Source organism: Falco biarmicus, chromosome 4, assembly GCF_023638135.1.
Source record: "Falco biarmicus isolate bFalBia1 chromosome 4, bFalBia1.pri, whole genome shotgun sequence".
Classification (NCBI taxonomy): domain Eukaryota; kingdom Metazoa; phylum Chordata; class Aves; order Falconiformes; family Falconidae; genus Falco; species Falco biarmicus.
In genome coordinates, this window is record NC_079291.1 from 12,508,994 (window position 1) to 12,530,920 (window position 21,927).

At 42.8% G+C, this 21,927-nt stretch overlaps 1 protein-coding gene across 12 annotated transcripts in view; it reads left to right on the forward strand.

The window, feature by feature from the left end:
* Window positions 1-1,947: 1,947 nt before the first annotated feature.
* NOD1 (nucleotide binding oligomerization domain containing 1) overlaps window positions 1,948-21,927 on the forward strand; it is a 28,447-nt gene continuing 8,467 nt past the window's right edge. The window contains exons 1-9 of one of the 12 annotated variants that reach the window (XR_008821339.1): window positions 2,195-2,559; window positions 8,590-8,781; window positions 9,757-10,087; window positions 12,001-12,175; window positions 13,123-14,926; window positions 16,776-16,859; window positions 17,897-17,980; window positions 19,535-19,618; window positions 21,629-21,712. Coding sequence is in view for 8 of the 12 variants with exons in the window: in XM_056335432.1 (XP_056191407.1) it covers window positions 9,872-10,087; window positions 12,001-12,175; window positions 13,123-14,926; window positions 16,776-16,859; window positions 17,897-17,980; window positions 19,535-19,618; window positions 21,629-21,712 (2,531 nt within the window). In the remaining 4 variants the exon portion in view is untranslated. Of the gene's footprint in view, window positions 2,034-2,193; window positions 2,560-2,905; window positions 8,782-9,756; window positions 10,088-12,000; window positions 12,176-13,122; window positions 14,927-16,775; window positions 16,860-17,896; window positions 17,981-19,534; window positions 19,619-21,628; window positions 21,713-21,927 lie in introns of those variants that run through there. The other 11 variants (XR_008821341.1, XM_056335438.1, XM_056335430.1 and 8 more) reach the window with 11 other exon arrangements.

Sequence of the window (21,927 nt, forward strand, 5' to 3'; positions counted from 1 at the left end):
CTTGCTTGGCCGTTCACCTTTATTTAGATACCTCTCCTCACTGTGCTGCTCAGCAGTTTCTTTATTTATCAAGAAAAGATGAGTTTGCTATGCATCTACAGTAAGCCATTAGGCATAATTTGCAGTCTGAATATACCAACATTGGTAACTTCTTTGTTTTGTATGTATAGCTTGAGTACCTACTGAAGTTTTTGTAGATTTAGAAATTATCTTTCTGTAATTGTCATGCAGTGCTGCATGCAAATTTTTGCTTTGTCCTGTTTACTGACCTTTTCTAAAAGAAAAAGGCCATCTTAATGAGTACTGGCATCTATTGCCTTCTGAGAAGTAGGGGCTGCAGGATCAGGCCCTTTGTTCTTAAATGTTGTATACACAAGTATCAAGAATTTCAAAGATTTTTTTTTAGATATAAAGTAGACTCAAACCTCTAAACCCTGACTAAACTTTTTCCTCTGCTGCTTTTCTTAATGGTTTAAAGCCCAACCTGTCTGAAGCTATAGAGTTCCAATTCCTGTTTAAAAGAAAGAAAAGTAGTATTTTTTTGAACTATCTACATGTTTTTAAATGTTAGTCCAAAATGCAACCCAGGCAGGCCTGAAGACAAAATACAGCAAAGGATGTCATGCAGAGTATAGTGGTCTTCTCCTTTCTATGTCTAGTAATTGTCATAGGTGAACTGGTTAGGTATAACGAACAGATTTCAAAGAACTTAGATAATGCTAAGTTGTTGTTTTTTTAAAAATTACCTTTCCGACTGGCTTGTTGCTTATTTAGGCCTTGGTTTCACGTTCAGTGAAATCGGGAAGTCTCCTTCCTGTGAGGCCTAGTGCATTGTTTCATGGTTTTGTTGGTCTATTAAACCCCAGATAAAAAGACTTGGCCTCCTTAATTTTTTAACAATTTTTTCCCCACAACTTTGACAGGTCCTGCAAAACTGGAAGCTCTTGTAAGGTTTAGAGTCTTTTATCTTCATTGTGTTTGGCAACCCCTGTAGTTAGTCTGTGGGGGACATGGAAAATCTGACAACCTGGAAGATTCAAACAACTAAACTTTGGCTTATCTTCTGCATGGTGTATCACACGGAGGAGTATAAGATACAGCCAATGTCACTGTGTGACTCTCAGGGGTCCTCAAACCTTTTAAACAGGGAGCTGGCGTTCCCCCCCGGCAGGGGGGTTCTGTAAATACGGGGGGCTGGATTGAGGACCCTTGGGGGGCTGTATCTGGCCTGTGGGGTGTATTTTGAGGACCCCTGCCTTAGATAAACAAATGACAAAGTAACAGACTTACCATGTCTTCTCTGCATAAAATTTTTCTGTAAACTTCTAGTGATGCATAGGTGCTGTCCTGATGTCATAATGCTTGTTTCCAGAGTTGAGCAGGGTGTCTGCAAGTAAAACATGGTGCTTTCTATATAAGCACTGTCTAGTCGGAGTAAATAAAGCTGCACTTAGCACACCTCTCCCCTGTCTATTCAATGCGTGATTCAAGAATATCAGTGTCGCTTATGTAAGCATAAGCTGGTGACATAGGAATGTAACTGGAACATCCATTGGCTATTTGCATTTTTTAAAGGATATAATTTTGGTATGGAGGGCAAAACTACATATGAACGCATGCCTCGACATCAGCACCACTTCTTTTGCTTTACCCTTACCCTGCTTCTCTGGGCTTTGAAATGGGCGTTTTTCGAGAAGAAAACAGTACCTTGACAGCTCCTTGGGGGGAACCGAGAGAAGGCAGCGGCCGCCTCCTGGGGAGGAAAATGGCGGGAGCCCCTGAGGGCTGGGGGAAAGCCTCCTTCGCCCCAGGCGGGATCGCTGGCACCTCTCGGGGGAGGCGGCCGCCTGCCGTGCCGGTGGGGGGAGGAGAAGACGGCCTCCGTGAAGCAGGAGAGGCCTTCGGCCATGCCTGCGTGGGGAGCAGCCGCTTCCCGCCGGGGTGGAGCGACCGTGTGCGGGGCGGAGGGAGGCAGCCGTGGGCCGGCTGGCGCTCCGTGCGCCCCCCCTCGTCTCCGTCGCTTCGCCGCCGCGGTGAGTGGAGGGGAAGGGCAGGGCCAGGGGCGGGGGAGGGTCGCGGCTGGCGGCTGCGTGCGTGTGGGGGCGGCCGCCACGTCGTGAGGAGCGGGCGGCGCGGCGGGACGGGGGCCCCGGGGTGTGCGGAAGGGGGGCGGTAGGCGGCGGGCCCGCGGCTGGCGCCGGCAGAGCTGGGTTGGCGTAAATCGAAAGTTTCTACTTTCCGTAAACCGCAGTTTCTGTGTTACCGCGTGAAGGGCTGCGAGGTGGAAGGGAAGGGCTGCGCCCCGGCGGCTCCCGCTGGCGCCTGCCCCTTGGTGAACTTCCCGCGGTCCCGGATTGAACGTTTTGGGACTTTTTTCGTATTTCTTCATCATGGGCCCCTCCCGCCTTCGGGGAGGAGGTTGCCGTGTGGCAGGCGGGGTGAGGCAGAGTGAGGAGCGGGGCCGGCCGGGACAGGCAGCGGCACCGCCGCAGCTCCTCGACGGGGGAAACAGAGCGAAGCAAAACACGGCGACGCTACCAGGCACAAATACTGTTAGAGGTGCCGGCCGGTGATGTAACTCCCGAAGGCCGTCGGGGAAGGGTGGCGAGGGCCGGGCGGGCGGAGGAGGTGGGAGGGGGCGCCCCGCGGCCGGGCGGGAGGCGCCGGCTGGAAGGTGTCGCTTACCTGCCCCCGCCTCGCCTTTCCCGTAAGCGACGGATAAAACAGTTAAAAAAGCCCCTTCCCTGGATTAAACCAGACCGAGGATCCGCATCCGTGCGCTGACTCACGCGGGAGCCGTGTGGGCCTCGCCGCTTTGCCTCACTCAACGCGAAAGGCGCCGGGAGAGGGCGGGGGGCGGCGGGGGGCCGCGGGGGGCGGCGGGCGGGCTCCCTCCCGGCCGCGGGGCTGCCGACACCAGCCGCTAACCCTGTCCCCCCCGGCCCTCGGGCAGCCCCCGCTCAGGACCCCGTTTTGCTGGATCGATGGATGCGCAGGCACAGCCGAGCGGCGGCGGTCGATCGGTCGGTCGGTCGGCAGGTGGAGTGGCAGAAACTAACTAGGGTTGCTGCTAATGGCCATAACAAAGCTGGGGAAGTAGCGCCGGGAGAGTTGCGAATATGATTCCATCGGTTGCAACTTTAATTCGCTGCAAGTCGAACGTGAAAATAGTAAATAATTGTAGAAAAGCAATTCCATTTTTTTAGATACACCGGTAAATTGTTTCCCCTCTCCTCCACTACTTAAAAACGTCCCCAAACGTTGTATATAAAGTTCTGTTTCTTTAAAAGTAAGCTGTTAGGAGATGTAGCAGCAAAGCCTGTGAGGGATATGAATATTTCTGTAAAAGCCTGTGCCTTTTAAACAAAAGCTTGTCAGTTTACCAGGTGGCGGCAGAAATAATTTCTCCTGTGTTCTTTTACATCTGTTGCTCTTCAAGCAACTAGGGATGGCTACAAAAGCTTGTGCTACAGTCAGAGGTGGGGGAGAGAGGGGGAATCACTGAAAGATGCTGATCTCGGTGACTGCAGGGCACTGCAAAATCGCATGAGTTGTAATGGATTTACCCTGGTGTGATGTTAATGTATGGCTCCCAGGGCATTTATTGATGTACATCATATCGATGGTGCTAGTTATATAAAGATTGTAAACTGGGGTATGATGAGTGTTTTAACTCATAGATACAGAAAATCATTTAGGATCACTACAGGGACTCCGTACAAGCTCTACCAATGCTCCATTTGTGCTATAAAAATAAAAGGCTATTTTTTAGTACCTCTGGGAAATATATTGCATTACTTCTCATCAAAACATGGAGACTTTTTGTGTAGTGTATGTGCCTGTTTGGTTCTCATCTCTATAAATTTTTTACTGTTCTTGAACTATGTAAAATAGTTGAAATTCTTTTAAAAGTGAGAGCTGCTGTGTGGAAATCCGTTCTGTCTTACTCATTTGTTATAGTCAAAGACTGGCTGCTGTGGCATGTGTGAAATAAGATGTGGAAAATCAGTCTCTTTTCTGTTTCTCCTGGTGATAGCAGAAAATTGAGTTTAGACTGGCTTGAATGAGTCTGGATTACCATCATTAATGAAAAAGCATGGCAAAGTCTCCAGTTCTCCTTTTGCTGTAATGACCCAGCAGTGGGGTGGCTGGCACTGTATAATAGCTTTTTCCAGGAAACAAACCTGACTTGGAGACACAAGGAGCACAGATTTTCATGTGAAACAGAGTACTATTTTCATACAGCCACCTCTTGAAGAGCAATTGCATTTTGAATACTATGGACAGCAGGCTATGCCAACAGGGACTCTGCCTGCCCTGGGCTGGCACAGAGGTTTGTGTGTGCACTTTGCTGTGGTCCTGCCAAAGCCAGCTACTAGGTGCCATGAAAATCCAGAAGGTATTCCAGCAACTGGCTGTGGATAACTAGGTAGGTGGCATAGGACTTTTTTTTTTTTTACCCACAGTTGATTTAGAGGAATATTTTTTGTCAGAATAACAAGACTACAGAAGAAGTAGTATTGACTGAGTTTTCAGCTCTTCGGAAATACCTGGCTTGATCTTAAATCAGGTGCTTTAAGAGACAGTTGTTAATTAATTTGCTCCTTGTATTGCCTTTACTGCTTCATCCTATGTAGTCTCCTTGGGAGGAGCTAGCTTAATGAGGAGTGAATTCCCTCGCTCACCCAAAAGTGGCAATGTTTGTAGCTATTCTTTATGATACTTCAGCTCCTTTTTCAACAGCATTTACATTTGGTAAGACCTTGTGATAAACCAGTGTATTCTTCACTGCCAGAAGACTTGCAGCCCTAGAAGTTGAGCAGGCATAGCAGATTTTTTTAGAAGAGCAAGGAGATCTTAGTGAAAAGAGGATGTGAGAAGGGCAGGGCCAGGAAAGATATAAATGTATATATGCTTGCACAATGCTGAGAATAGAGGGAAGCCAGAAGAACCACTAGATAAAAGTGCCAGTGCCTTTAGGCGGAAGCCATCAGCGCTACTGCAGCTTATTGACATGGATTATACAAAACCTTGCTGTGAGCACTGGTATTTTTACCATACCTCTTACCATGACAAATTTCATTTCCCTTTTTCATTTCCCTCCTTATCCCTGGCCTGATCCCCATCTTGCTTCCTCTTCGTTGTTCTCAGTTGTGCAGGCTTATGATGTGGATCTCTTGCCACGCTTGCTGTTGCTTCTCATGTCACTTCAGCCCCCATTGACGCTGCGTTTGGCCAAGGCCCAGTCTTCTCCTTTGCCTTTACAAATGACAGATGAGCACACTCCTCTCTGGTTCTTTTTAATTTCTGCTCGTCTGTTTTCTGTATTCTTCGCTTCACTGAAGCTGTTGTCCTCAAAATGGCTAACTGAATTTCATCTCCAACATCACTGTCATTCTCTTGAGTAAATAATTGTTTCTTATTTTTCTTCTCAGGAGCAAGAATTCCATTCTGTTCCCACATAGGAAGCTTTTCCCCTTAAGAATCTCTCCCGTTATCTCCCCATACTAGACTCCTCCTTTGCCCAGTTATGTGTCTCGTGTCTTTCCATTCCTCCTTAGCTGTTTCAGCTATTGTATCAAGCTTGCAAATCTTTCCCTTTCTCCCTGTGTAAATACCTTTCAGTGTACAAACTTGAATGATAATGCTCGTTTCTCTAAATGTGTTCACAAGCTGTTGCTGTTAGAACAGGTGATTTGTTTTTACCAAACTTAGCTATGCTTTAACAAAGGATTGTAAGAACCTTAAGGTAGCTTTCAGAAAAAATATTTTATTTATTAGCCCTTTCAGAAATGGAACAGTTCCAGAGATGAGGTGGTAGTTCTCAACAGTGGATTTCTTAGACCTTGGTCAGTGCACTGAGGTGTCTCACATTAATGTATGTCTCAGTCTTTTCTATCAGCGTCCCCATAACTGATGCCACATCAGTCACAAGAATTGCACTGGAATTGAATCCAGCATCTGGAGTCCCCAAGATAAGGCAAAGAACGTGATATGCCCTCTGGCAAGGAAATGCTTTCAACGCATATGTATAAGCTGCATAAGCATTTACCTTTAAACATACAGGATATGTAACCTAGCATTGTAAAACTAACAGATCCTTTAACAAGTGACTTTGTACTTAGTAACCTTGTAATCCCCCACTGAAAAGATCCATGTTAAAGCACTATGGAAGCTGGGACTTTCCAGAAAGAGAGGTGATGGACTTGCAGATAAGTTGGAGACCCCATGATGTCAATACATTGGCCTCGTGTTTTAAAAACAAATAAAAATCAAACCAACAAAAAACCTGCCCAAGCAAAACAGAACTGTGTATGCTAGAATCTTACATGCAGGGTGTTTCTCCAAGAGAACAAGCATATTTCTGGTGCTAATCAGGACTTCAGATGCTGTTGCACCTAGAACTGCTACTGCAGAAGTTCTTATGTTTACTTTAGTCTGAGTAGGACCTGAAGTTTCTTCATATAGCTGCTACACTTTGCTACAAACATGCACATACCTGCCTTTCTTTTAACTACACCTGGCAGGAAGTCTTTCTATTCCAGCACCCTTTAAGGTGTTCAGCTGCTCATGTGATGTGGCATGTGGATGGTGGAAATTTCCATTTTTTTCTTATGAAGAGAGACTGATGAAAATTAATGTTTTCTCTGGTACTGGGTGATACGGGGTTTTTGCCTTAAAGTTAATATTGACACTGAAAATGTCACTGGGTATGACATCATGCACAGAATTCATATTTCCAGCTCTTGACTTCCCTGCTTGGCATTTTTGCACTTTCTACTTTTTTCCCCTGATGCTTAGCCTCACTTTATTTTTTTTAATTTTTTTTTTATTCCCCTCTTGTTCCTCCGCTCTTGCAGAAGGGGAACATGATCCCACCTGCAGCATGCGTATATACACCCCTTCCAGTAACAACCAGGTTCTGTACTGACTTGGTCTTAGGCAGATGCAGGGCAGACATTTTGAGACCTTCTCATCCTTCCGTATTTTCCATGTTCTTGTCCTTTTGCTGTGTTTTTTCTTTCTTTTCTTATCATCTTTGTGGATGGATCTGAAAGAGTGAAGAAAATATTTCCGTTTGTTTTGTACACATGACAGCACTTTGGTTCATTATTATGGTTTCCTAGATGTTTGTCTCAGTTCTCACAAAGTAGGAAGAAAGAACATACATTAGAATAATGTGATCCTCAAATAACCAAAGCACACAGGGAATGTCAGGTAGATGCAGTATCTTGAAAGAAAAGGGTTAATATTTCTATTGCTTGCATTTTAAGGTGACTCTATCTCTTTAACTAAAACCTTGCAAAAGCTTTAGAGTAAATTATGTTTTTCAGCATTGTTTGGTCTTCATGATAGAGTTCATTTATGGAATGAGCTTTCGTGAACAAAGATGTGTACCAGTGTGACTTCTAGGAAGCTGAGTGACTCAGAAATCAGCTACTTTTTCTGGTGGGTCATGTGAATGGCGTGATGAAAGTTGATTTGTCTGAGCTGATGCAGTCACTCATGTGATAAGAAAGTCAGATCATTTGGTTACATTCCCTTTTGGCTGAAGGGAGTTTTACAGTTTCGGAGTTAGCTGTTATCCAAAACAGTTGCGCCGGGCTTTTGCCTGGTCTCAGCTTTTGGAGGGCTCTACTCTTAATGCAGTTACGTGCATCTGTGGAGGTCAGCAACCACAAGTTAGGACCTGTTGGTCTCCTGAAATCAGAGGAGCTAAGCTGATTGGCCCTGTGGTTGTAAGTGTAGACAGGTAGTATCACTCAAGTGCTGTAGTATAAGCTGTGTCTTTCTCCAGCATCAAGCAGAAGTTACACTGATGCACCTGCTAGTATGGAAAACCTGTAGAAATGGGTTTGTTCCACTAGCAGGTCACTTAGAAGAGCCTGTGAGCTGGCAGGGCTCAGTTATAGCTTGTCAAGGGAGTGCTGGGGGGTATTTGGAAAGTTTGCCATCACTGTAAACATCTTGGGAAATTGTGAGAATTTTGTGGCAGCAGAGCATTTACAGAAATGTTGAAGAAGGGCTTTGTGTTTTGTTTCTGTTAATGACTGTAATCAGAATCTAAGAACATTCTTCCAAATATCCCTTGACCTGATGAAACAATAGTACATTTTAGCTGTTACTGGAGGGTGCCAGTAATTGGTGTTGATCATGCAAATTCTTATTGTCTATGTGGAGGTGATTCAGTTGTGATTTTGCGAAAAATCTGCTTTTTGCATGGGAAATTGTATGTGCAAAGTTCATACCTAAATTAACTTATTGATGAATTGTGATTACAGTATGGCTTCATGCCTGCTATATGGTATATTAATTTCAATTCAAAAAAACCCTGTAGTGATACAATAGAGAGCAGTCTGATCCTGATTCCTACTGCTTTATGCCTTGTAAAGAAAAATGGGAAGAAAAGACCATCTAAAAAGAGCTCCAAAGAGCTGGTATAGAGAGCAAGAGTACACATAGCACGCATATTTGTAGACAAGGAGAGAGCATTCATGCTAAAGAGTATGGTTTCTAAACAGCATCTCTACAGCAATGAGAGGGTTTCCTGAGCCATGTCTGATTTAATTATCGCATTGTGTCTCTTAGGTGTATGTACAGGGGCTGAGGTCAGGCATTCAAGCCTGTTTGCACAGGCTTTAAATTGGTGTCTTCATTACAAGCTGTATTGTGTGCAGTCTCGTCCCTTTATGAAGATGGAGGTGTGTTGGATGCCCAATGCAGTAATGAATATGAGTTGTGACACCGTCTTCCAGGCCTAGTTCATCTTATGGCGAAAAGGTCTGTGAATTCAGTTATTCCGTGCAATTCCTGCTTATTGGAGGTCCAGATTTGTTGTGTGAATCACTAGGGATGGGTTCTTGTATATTTACAATCACTTATTTCAGTCCTTTCTGTGACATTATTATTTTTCAGATTCTGAAAAATTGTATTTTTAACTTCTATGGTTACACACCTGAATTTCATTAGATTAACCAAACTAAGCCAATGCAATGATATTTTCTCTGTTTTACATGCTGTCTGAACCAAACCAACCACTTTTGGAGGCGTCAAGTGCTCTGTGCCCTTAAGTGGTACACTAGCTCTGGAATCTACATCAGCATTTTCACTGTTAGCATCATTTTACTCTTGGTTTTCTTAACAGAAAGATCTGATCGTTGGTTTTCCTACAGTCTCACTACTGCCTTTCAAACCTGGTGCCCTGAAGATAAGTGCTTTTTCCTAGTTTAGCTAAAACTGTCCCAGGGTTCACAAGACCTCGCTTTCAGGGACAGTTACCGTACTGGCAGCACTTTATACAGGATCTATTGTTGTAACAAAGAAAATGCAAAGTGAATTGCTACTGTAAATTAATTCCTCCTACAAAATTAATTGCTATGAAATATAATTTTATTCCATTTATTTCCTTGTCTAGATATTTTTGGACAGATGCCCTGCTTTGCCTATTGAAACATGAAAAGCTAATAAAAAGTATTAAATTATGCACTAAGAACAGGCAGTTAATAAAGCAGATGCCAGTGGTGGTGTTTGAGGCAAGCTAGAGTAAAGTACTGGTACAGAAGGGAGACTGCCTGCTGTAGGCATTTTTTTCCTGAAACCTGAACAAATAAATGGAAGTACCTGAGGAAGAAACTTTATTTAAAAGTTGGCCATGGTATTACGCAGGGGTTGGAAGTATTCTTTGATGGCTAATTGAAGGATGTATCTGCTTTGCATAAGGTTTAAATCGAGGTTCTAAACAATTACTTTTTACAGGCTCGGTACTGTGAAGGGCAGATTACCTCAGGGCTAACTCCAGGCTGACTCTCACTGCAAATGGACAGTTTGTCAAAGATGAGGCTAGGTGGAGCAGCTTCTTCCTGTCTCAACTATGGAAGGCCAGCTTTGTGCTAACTTGGAGATTTCTGTGGAAAAACCTCCAGGAGCAAGTCCTCTATCCTTCATTACTTTGCTGAAGGTATACCGAGAACTTCTGGTCAGTAGAATCCGAAACACACAGTGTTTGATTGACAACTTGATTAAGAATGGCTATTTCTCCACTGAAGATGCAGAGATTGTTGTCCAGTTTCCAACTCAAGCAGATAAGGTATTCTTTTTATTTCGCTACCCAGCATAAGCTTTTGTTACTTTTAGTTTGCCACTGGGTTTTATGGGCTTATCTGGCAATTTTATGTCTCATGTCTTTTCTAACCTGTTGTTTTGGAGTTTCCCCACCCGTTCCTTCTGGACAAGTGTCTCCAGCATATCGCTTTCCAGCATGGCAGGCACTCCTTGTAATGTCTGTTGGCAGCTGTAAGAATGAGCAGGGTGATAATTGCTGTTCTGTCCTCTCAGCTGCAGGTTTGTCCTCTGATATGGAGGTAACCACATTGGCTGTTAGAGCACAGCTTACTACACTCAAGCCTTTGTTAATGTGCAGAGTATTGCAAGTAAAATCTACTTCAGCATGCTGTGGGACAGATCCTCCTGCTTTAGAGGAGGAGAGACAGAAATTAAATATTATTTTAGAAGTTAATGTTTGTGTGTTGTCCATGTGCACACCTTCCCTTCTCTTTAAAAGACCTATGTACATTGTGAATGTTTGTATGGAGAATTGATACATCCTGGCATATTTGGGGTTTTGATTAATCTCTGGACATCAGTAGCAAAAATTATTTCCTGGTCTTTTGACAGGAGAAAATTATCACATGTACACAGTTGCTCTTTGCATCATGACTTAAAACAAATTCCTCATTCGTTTCCCTGACCAACCAGTCATGCAGCTTCAGAATAGTGTCACAGTTAGTCAGGCGAACCATCCAAAATTCAGAGACCTTGGACTTCACTGACAGTGCAGATTTTCATAAATTAACCATTCTTTCTGGCAAATTGAAATGGTAACACAATGCTCACTCTGTGTATAGGGTCAAAGCTGAATAAATGCACACTGTATGATCATCTCCATTTCTTATTGTTCAGCATAATATACATGATTGTTGTGACAAAGCTGAGGGGGAGGCCATGCATCAGGAGTCTAAGCAGAAACACAGAGCAGGACACAGTAGTGTAAGTGAAGTGGATTCTGTGGGCGCTCCTCAGGAAGGCATAAAATTGCTTTTTAGAGCACACAAGAAAAACCTCAAAGCATGTTTTTTGCTGTGCTGCATGTACCTCACCCTGCTTTAAGCTCACAAGAGACCACAGTCTCTAGAGACCTTTTGTCTGATTTTTAACTTAATTCTTCGTTCATTTATAGTAAGAGGATCCAGACATTCAAAATGGGCCCCCGGATGATTGCTCCGTCTTACAGAGGCTTTTGTACTAGGGTGGCCCAGTACTGGTTGCACACAGATCAGACTCTGGCTCACCTTTAGAGGTGATGCTTGGTCTTGAACTGCTCTAGCCACTGCCTGGTAGCCATTAGTTTTAGTAATTTTTTCAGGCAGTGAGTCCGTTATACAGGGAAAGCCTGCAAAACTGGGTTGCTGTGTTAAAAGGAAGAGTTGTAGTTTTTGGTTCTGCATTAAGATCCACAGGGAGATGCTGTCAACCCTGCTCTGGATTTGGCTGAATGACAAGTAAATCTAAATGTGACTGGAGTAGTTACCAACCGAAAGGTGAATTTTAAGGCACTGAGAAACCACCTTTTTTTATTACTATTTTAACGAGCTTGGGTTTTAAAATAAACTATTTAGTCAGGCTGAGGAAGTCCTTTGGATTCCCTCTTGAGGAGCAGTTTTTATCCATTCTGTTTCTGGTTAGCGTATGATTTAGCTACAAGTTCAGACCTTAACTTGCAGAGCCAACTCTCTTGCAACATCCAAATGCAATCAGCAAGTGAATTTTGTGATGGTTCAATTGGTTCAAAAGCAAAAAAGCTAGATTTTAATTCATGCTCTTGAAGCACCAGTTTTTATTTTGATCCCCTGTTCCTGCCCGAAAAGGATCCTGAAGCAGTCTACAAGTCTAACTGTGATAAAATGCTATGTATCAATAATCTTTCATGTGGTGTTTCTTCAGGTTCGCAAAATTCTAGACTTGGTTCAAAGTAAGGGAGAAGAAGTTTCAGAATATTTCATCCATGTCCTGCAGAAAGTCACTGACGCTTACTATGAACTTCAACCTTGGCTGGATGAAATAGGTTACATGCCTTCAGAGAATATTCGTAGTAAACCTGTGGTAAATACAGATCCAGGTAAGGCCATGCATCTACATCCCTTCCTTTAGAACTACCCTGCTATGTAGGAAGCTCTGACCAGGTGACATGAGAGTAAGAGAGTCTAGGCAGGCACAGCCAGGGTAAATAATTGTGCATACACTGTGCTTGCTAGCAGTGGTAGCCAAATAATTTAAAGACACCCTGTATAACATGAGAGTCGTGTTGATACATTGCATCCTGTTTTGCTAAGTCAAGCTCTTTCTACATTTGTCTGTGGATATATAGCACAATGGCATAACCACCTTGTGCCAGCTGTAGTATTTTCTAGGCCTCTACTACAATATTAGCAACACTGTGATGTTCTGGTGATGGCATAGCCAGTATTTCATGACAAGTACAGTCAAGAAATGAGGCAGGTTGCCCAGAGAGGCTGTGCAGTCTCTATACTTGGAGGTTTTCAAGATCCAACTAGATAAGCCCTGAGTAACCTAATCTGGTCTCATAAATGACCCTATTCTGAGCAGGAGGTAGAACTAGAGACCTTCTGAAGTCCTTTCCAACCTGAATTATTATGTGATCGTAAATGATGAGGTATAGCAAAAGTCAGAGTTAACATATTACGGAAGTAAATATTTTCCTCTTGGGAGGTTTTTTCATACTATATAAATACAAGCATTACTTTTCCTCCATCTGAAGTGAACTTTCTGTTGCAATAAAAACACAGGCCAACATTGCCCAATAACCGAATAACACAATCACTTGAAAGACAGCAGCCCCTTAAACCAGTGAATGGTGGCTCACACATTACCTCTCATTAGCACCTGAATTTCCCAAGAAAGTGGTGGTGGCAGCACAAATAGAAGTAATCTGCCAAAGGACCAATTTTACATTAGATTTACTTTTGCTTATTATGCCCTTCAGTTCCCAGAGAGGTGGGTAGCTGTATACATAGGCTGTTTAATAATAGTTCACTGTCTTTTTAGTTAGCAGGTATTGCCAGAAACTCAGATATGAACTGGGACGGGATTCTAAGTTTGTTATGTCATATGCTCAAAGGGAAGAGATGCTGCTTGAAGAAATCTACTCTAACAGTGTTATGGAACTGGTCAGTTTTACCAATGAGAGTCTAGGCAAAGTGTGTCAATTAGAAGCCCTTTTTGATGATGCAGTTGGTCTAATTAATGAAGATGGAGAGACTATTTATGTCTTTGGTGATGCAGGAATTGGAAAATCCATCTTGCTGCAAAAGATACAAAGCCTTTGGGCCAGAAAAGAACTGGATGTTGGAGCCAAATTTTTCTTCCGTTTCCGATGTAGGATGTTTAGTTGCTTTAAGGAAGATGAAGCTATATGTTTGAAAGACCTACTCTTCAAATATAATTGCTACCCAGACCAGGACCCCACTGAGGTGTTCCATCACATCTTGCAATTCCCGCATACAGTTCTCCTCACATTTGATGGCTTTGATGAGATCTATTCCAATTTTGATCTCAGTAGTGTGCCCGAGATGTGTTCACCCCATGAACCCATCCATCCCTTGGTGCTGCTGGTAAACCTTCTCAGAGGAAAACTTCTTAAGGGATCCAAGAAAATTCTTACAGCAAGGACAGGAACTGAGATCCAAAGAAACATAATCAGAAAGAAAGTGTTGCTCCGTGGTTTCTCCAGCAATAACCTGAAGGAATACACTACTGTGTTTTTCAAAGATGAGGGGCAACGAAAAATGGTATTGAACCAGTTGGAAGCTAACCCCAGTCTCTGCAGTTTGTGTTCAGTGCCTTTATTTTGTTGGATTATCTTTAAAAGCTATGAACATTTCCATTCCATGTTTGACAGCCACGAGCTTCCAGACTGTTCTGTTACATTGACAGATATATTTTTGCTCATGATTGAAGTCCATCTGAACCGATCTCTGAAAACAAGTTTGCTGAAGAACAACACCAGAAGCCAAGCAGAGATGTTCGTATCAAGAAGGGAAACTCTTTTAGCTTTGGGTAAAATGGCGTACAAAGGGATGGAGAACTCTTTCTTCATCTTTGAGCAGGAGGAGGCCTCAGCAGCAAACATCTCTGAAGGAGATTTGCAGTTGGGTTTTCTCAGGACAGTTAAAGGTTACAGTGGCTGTGGCAATCAGTCCACTTATGAGTTCTTACACTTAACCCTTCAGTCCTTTTTCACAGCTTTGTTCCTGGTTATTGAAGAGAAAGTGGGTGCCAAGGAGTTACTTCAGTTTTTCAATGAATGCTTTTCCACTGAGACTGCCCAGCCTACTTGTCTTCGTATTCCTTGGTTCAAGAAACAGCTAGCAGGGAAGGATCCTTTCCGAAATAATGAACACTTTCATTTTACCAACCTGTTTCTTTGTGGCCTGCTTTCTAGATCAAAACAGAAGCTCTTCAGACATTTAGTTTTGCCTGCAGTCATTAAGAGGAAGAGAAAGATACTCATCACATACCTTGGGGAAAGCATGAAATCCCACCTGAAAGGCCTCACTCGTTCCAGGCTTCTGAAGTACAATCAGATCCAGGTCCAGCCCCACTTTGTTTGGATGCTGAGATGCCTTTACGAGACTCAAAGTGAGAAAGTGGGGAAGTTGGCTGCCAAACGCATGCATGCCAATTACATCAAGCTCACATACTGCAATGCCTGCTCTGCTGACTGCAGTGCTATTTCCTTTGTTGTGCATCACTTTCAAAAGCGCCTGGCTCTGGATTTGGACAACAACAACATCAATGACTATGGAGTAAAACAGCTCCTACCTTGTTTCAGCAAGCTTGCAGTGATCAGGTAGGAGCTTGTGCAAGCAGGTCCTTGCTTATCCTTGGTTTATTCCACTAACTGCTGGGCTGGGGGAATTGATCTCAAAAGAAGAGGAAGATGAGGATTCTTACTGCTGCTAGAAATTAAAGTTTCGGATCTACCGAAATCTTTGTTCAGCTAGTCACAGGAGCAGGGACAAGCTGTGAATTTGGAAACCCAAATGGAAGGGGTGATAAGTCCTTAGAAGCCAGGACTGTTTTAACCTGTAGGTTTAGTTAGCTCTGGCTCAAGTTGTTTTGTCTCAAAAGAGGATTTTTATGGCAGAAAGTGCTTAAGGGAAAAGAAAGGAAGCAGAAATGCTTCCTCCATTATCTGAAGATTGCCTGAGCCTATCTCTGCCCTTGATCATTTGGGGTAAGAGAGGATCTACTATTCACAATAACCCTTGGTCAAAAGCTCTGAATTTCATGCTTTTACATCCTGCCAAGATGTCTGGCTTTCACAGAACAAAAGCTAACATGTAGTACTCCGTGAAAGGATGTAGTTGAAGTCTTTAGATGTGGTTTTCCCCTGTTTTATAAATGAGAATTTATTCCTCCTGGTTGGCTGTGCTCTTCCTTGGTTTCCTCTAGGATTAAATCAAAGGAAATGACACTTGTTTTTGCAGCTAGTTGCAGATCCACTGACCTCCCAAGAGAAAGCAATAAGGAAACTTGGGAGGTAAATGCATAATTATGTAAGACAAAACAAAGAAGAGAAGGACAGACTTTCATCCTTTGCCCCTATCATGTGATCATGCCTTACACAGTGTGATTTTAACACCAACCGCAGCACCAAACCGATCTGTTAGGTTGCTTTTTTGTCTTTATGGCTCTTCTGATGTTAGGACTTTATTTCTAATGGCCAGTCTCTGCAGGTCAGGAAATGTTGTTTCTAACAGCTTAACCATCCCTTTCAAAGAAGCAGACTGTTCTGATCTGTAGAAATTGGCTCTGATTTCTCCTGTGTGCTGGTGCATTCCAAAGCAACCAAGTTACTAACCAGCAAGAGCAGGGGAAGCTGTCAGTGATAAGGGGCTCTCAGCAGTGAATGTTCAGGTTCTGAGTTTGTGTAAAAACTAAAACTTGTCAAAATGTTTTCATGGGGACAACTTTACCGAGAAAATGTGGTTCATCAGAGTTGGAATGCTTCATGGGAACCTGTGCATTTAGGCAAGGTGAAAAAGCTTGAGAAGTTAAAAAAAAAAAAAAACCCAACAAAAAACCCTCAAAAACCAAAACACAGAACAACTGTGAAAAGGAGTAGTTTTACTCTGTGAATGACCAACGTTCATTTGTTCCAGGTTGAGTTGGGACAATAAATTTAGAAACATCTAGCACACCCATGGGACTGCAGTTCTATTTCCTGGCCAGGGCTTTTCACAACCTTTATTCAGTGAAGCCTGAATGTGTTGTGACTTTCAAGATGCCTGGCTTTCACTAGGTACTCCGAGAGAAGGTTGCAGGAAGAGTAGTTTGGAAAGCTTGCTTTTGTTAGTGTCAAGCAGGATTCTTTCCTGCAATCACAGTAAATACAGGAGGAGGATGAGGTGTTTGTCTCTGATTTCTGACTTTCTACGTTTTATTGGTTTCGGTTCTGTGGACAGCTTCCAGAGCATTACCTTGGAGATTTGGGGCTTCTTGTTTTTGTTGTTTTTAAAGTGAGCCATAGGAAACTGAGCTCACATTTCCCTTTAATAGCTTTTAATATATGACATAAGGACTTGTTAAAATATTAGAGGAAAATGCATAGATCTCCTGTCATTTTTTAACTGATGGATGACGAACACTTGTAATCTGTATTGATTCAAACTTTCTTTTCATTCCTTTCATTTCAGGCTTAGTGTAAATCAGGTCACAGATCATGGAGTAAGGATCTTGTATGAAGAACTCTCCAAGTACCGAATTGTGACTTTCTTGGGGTATGTACCAATTGGGAGCAAGACACTAGATAATGATACTAGAAAATAAAACTGCAATGCTGACAGTACTGACACAGCAAAGGTAGGGTGGAAACCACAGTTACCTCCTCACTTACTGACCATAAGCAAAGCAGCATTTTGTGTCAGAAACAGTTCAGCTGCCATCCTGTAATCATTCACTGGGAAAAGGACCACAGCTTCCTCCCCTATGACAATGCGTCACAGGGTGGCCTCCCATTGACATCAAACCCTTCTGTCAGGTTACTGAGCCGTGTGGGCATGCTAGTTTTATACCTAAGGCCTTCTGCTAGCTGTGGAGTGGGTAGAGAGAGCAAGAGCAAGAAAGTGTGTACTTTATAGCTAGCACCTTTTGTTTTCTCTGCTGTAAAATGATTTATTTCAACTATGCAAAGCAGATACAGCTTGGTAGAGACTAGTATCGGAAACATACAGTTCATGGTACCAATTTCTGTAAGACCTTATTTAGTTCTTAATCAAGTTGAGACTGGAAGGCATGTTAGCACTGACTTCCTGCTCTTGATTAAGTAGCTACTTAAAAGACTTTTTGAAAAGTGAATATGAATACCAAGAATTGCCGTCTTCCTCCAGTGCCCTAACTTAAGTACATCTGCTCAAGTATCTGATCTTCAGTAATATTTGCAAGGGGATTTTGTGACTTTTAAATGACTAAAAATATGTTCTTCTAGTGTTTTCTCTTCTGACTTCTCTTCTGGCAATATTATTTCTGTACTAACAGAGGAATAAAGGGAAGCTTTGTTTGCTTGGGGAGACCATTTATTTAAAAAATATGTAAGTAATATTTTCCCATGATTTACAGTCTGGTCTCCTTGTATTTTATATCCAGTCCTGCACAATATGAATTGTGTATCTAAATAGAAATACAAGCAACTGTGAATGTGTACAAAGGCATACAAAAATGATAGATCTTATGTGTGCATTCTAAAACATTCAGGTTGTAAATATTAATGTAACAGCAGGAATAACCTATTTTTAACAATGTGATTTTTTTCGTTAAGCTTATACAACAATCAAATCACTGATGTCGGAGCCAGATATGTTGCAAAACTGATTGAAGAGTGTTCAAGCCTTGAATATGTTAAGTATGTTGGATTTTTTTTTCCTTTCTACAGTATTCTAATTAAGGTAAAGCAACTTGAAACAGGAAGGAGCGTGGAAAAAAGACAAAAATTATGTTTCAGATCAAATAAAATGTAGGTTGCAGTTGTATAGTCTTTTACAGTAGTCTAGCAGTGAGTGGCACCAGGTAAAACTCTTGAATCCATAGTCTTTGCTGGAATGTAGTAGTAGTCAAAAGGAGAGCATGAGACCTGTTCTTTACTTAAATCAAATCTGAGCACCTGAGTGAGGCTTAAGTGGTGCATGAACCTTGCTGCAATAGACAAATTCACTTGGATTCAGTACCAAGCTGTTTTATATCCTGTCTTTTACGGGCCATTGGAGTCAGGCTGTGCTCGTGTCATACTTTGTCTCTGGAATTCCCCAAATTCACTTGGTGAGTTGTTCCCTCTAATTCCTGGAACTTCCCCAGATAAGAGTGTCTGGCCATGCACAACAGTGGTTTGACATAAAGGTAGATCATTAACCAATGGTTTAATTGTGACCATAGCAGAAAATAGAGGTAACTAAAGCAATGTCATCTGTTGGTATGAATGTAGCAACTGGCAGCCAGGGACTATTGAGTTCTAGTCCTTGTTCTGCTGCTACCTTGTTCTGAAACCTCACACTAGCTATATCGCTCCCACTTTATTTCCAGAGTTTTGAAAACCAGGAGTGCTTTGGTTCTTTCACTGCTTTGTCACAGTGCTTTGCTTATTTAATCTAACTTTCACAAAAAAAGCCTGTTGGAAGGTGGTCATTTTCAGGCTGCATAGTAATCCCAGAGATTATTTTGAGGTAGAGTGCATATTCATGTGCCTGAAATCAGTCAAACGAGCCAGTATTACTTTATGTGAATGTAGTGGGTTGAGGGCGTTTTGGTTTTGGTTTGTTCTTTATGTCAATGTATATACCATTGAGACTTATCTCTTCCTTGAACTCTAGCCATTTGATACCCCCACATAGGTCAAAAAAAGAAAAGATCTTCTGTAGGGTGCCAGCCAGAGACACTGACTGCTGCACTGACCTATGCCACTGCCTGTAGCCTGTGCTCAGAATAGAAGGACTTGAGCTATTAGAATCTGTGCTCATCAGCTGCAGCCTCCTCTGGAGCCACACACAATTAAGAAATACTCTGTTCCAAGGGCATCGTGAAACATGCTGCGTGTAATTCATGTACTCGGTAGCAACTGCTGATATTATAAACTATATTAAAAACTAGGCAGGAGTTCTTATCTTGAGGACCAGTTCGCAAAGCTCATTTCTGACATCCTGAGCACAAAACTCAAGACTCTACAGTAATATTTGTGATTTGGAGGGCTGAGATGCAAAATATGTAAAAGGCAACACAAAGTGATGTATTTTAATCAAAGGTCAAATGCCTGCAGTATTTTTTTTACTCCAGGTTAATCTTCGATAATTGTAGTTAGCCTCCAGAGTTAATTAGTCTTAAATATTTGTATTGCTTTCTGAGCTGGTATTCTAATAGCTGTACAGTTATAAGTCATGTACCTCATCAATTCATGTATTTTGTGCAGAATAGGAGCAAACAAAATTACTAGCGAAGGAGGGAAGTGCCTTGCCCAGGCCATCCAGAAGAGCAAGACAATGTTTGAAATTGGGTAAGTTCAGTGCTAAGGAGCAGAGCTCAGGACTTGATCTTGGCAAGGCATCTGTAAATCCCTTAGGATTCCTGCTTTCACTCTTACCTTCTCTCCTGCTGTTCCTCCCCGCCCCCAACAGAGGCATGACAACAAACAAGTGCAGAATCGTAGCCACATTTTCCACTCAGAGGGAAAAGAAGGGCTGCTTTATTGTTCTCAAGTTCACACAATGTTTTGGGCTTTTTTTCCCCTGTTCTGACAGAACCTTAAAGAAGATACAAACTAGCAAGAGGACAGTATGTAAAGATAGCCACTTTCCTTATGGCAACACAGCTATTCTAGAGATATTTGGTCATTTTTAAATCTGGATGGGTTTATGACTATTGGCAATCTACCTAGTTATTGAGTGTCATTACAGTGGTCAGACCTTCTGCATCAAGTCTTGATAAAGCAGCAAGCTGGGAGAATAAAAAGGAATTCCTGTCATGCTTCTCTCTAGGCTGTCCCTAACTGGAGAGTCTGCTATTATTGGAGAGAGATCTGAATGTACTCTAAACCTTTAGTCCTTGTCCTCTTTCTCAGCAGAGGTGCTAGTCTTGAGCATTTGATTATTCCCCCGCCCCCTTTGGCAAATCCCAGTTTCTCTTTCCACTTCATAGGAGAACATTTTGCTCAGAAGCTAATACTCAAATACATGGAATTAAAACCTCTGTTTGGCCATCGTGAATCTCACAGTAACCCTGAAATATGAAAATCAGATTTTTGAACAGTCATATTTTTGGCCTTGAATTTTGTTGTTCTACATTTCACGAGTATACTCAACAGCGTGCACACTTCCATTGTCATATAGCTGGGTCTGCTGTGCTGTACTTGCTGTAATTTCAGTGAAGGTCTCTTATTTTCTCCTGCAGAGGAAATTATCACTCCAAATGGATTTAGGATAACCTGGACAGAAATGTTGAAACAGATACATTCAGCATTCACATAACAAACTGCACCGGGCCTAAAGGACAAGGAAATTCTGGGGAGCTTACTGGAAGTGGATGTGTTTAGATACCATAAAGCTCAATTGATTTTAAAAGAGCTGCCAACTAATTACCCATCAAGCTGAGTGTGGCTCTGAGTCATTAAGCCATGATCCCTGTTAAAAAAACTCTCATACCTCAGCAGAGGCTCTTTCAAACCTCATTAATATAGGGTGAATTTTCAAAGTGGTTGGTCTGCATAGAAAAGATTTGACCAGACACTGCTATTAAATGTTGATTAAAATCTCTGCAGCTTTTACCACTCTCTTACCTTCTCTTAACCCTTTGTGTTACCAACGGTTGTTTTGCCATTGGTAATACTATTACTTCCGAATGTGTGAAAGAGACCAGGGTCACGCTGTCCCTGGGAAATTTTGATCTTTCCCTTGGCAGCTGGCAAGAGAGGAGATTCCACTTGGGTGTAACACTGAAGGAACTGTAGCCATTTTGCCAGACTGTTCTGAAGGAGAGGGGGAGCTGGTAGAGCAGTTCACTTCAGAAAGTCACCCCTTTGGTTGTGGATCCCCGTGCAGTTGTGTGGCTGGGGAGTCTTTCTCAAGACCTGTACTTTTCACTGTGTAAAGGCTGGTCTGCCCAACAGGTAACAGGAAAACTGCAGCATGGGCATGGGGAGGAAATGCTGAGCAGGAAAATGATAGGATTTAGGACTTGGACTCCTCTAGCCTGTAAGGATACATGGCTGCAGAGGCTTTGCTCAGTGCAACAAGGTGATCCCAAAAGCAGTCATGCTGCAGCAGGCTGTCTCCTAGAGCTGCTTCTGTGCTGTGGCCTTGGGGTGCTGGTGAGTCAGCAGAGGCTGGCAGTGTGGTGTGCAGGGAGTGGAACATGGCTGGCTTGGCAGGGAAGGTCCTGCCAAGTTTCTCACAAGCCTGAAAGACTGTGAAGTAATGTGGGGGGCGGGGGTGTAGAAAAAAGGAGAATGCAATGGTGAGGGGCAGTAGGGCAGCACACCTGATATCTCCTGGTTTCCTCTCTTCGCCAGGATGTGGGGTAATCAAGTTGGAGACGAAGGAGCAAAGGCATTTGCAGAGGCCCTGAGGAACCACCCCACGTTAACAAATGTGAGGTAAAACACCAGCAGAACCAGGCAGCTCAGCATAGTCCTGGCTTTCTCATTGTACTTTGAAGCAATGACTTTTCCCACCAAGCATTAGCTTGGAACACCATCTGGTATCACAGCCTTCGCTGTGTAACCAACAGGGTGCAAGCAGGAGGCCAGATTGAATCAAGAAGACCTGTGCAGCCATTAAGCAAGTTAAAAATATTGCAGGTCTGGCATCC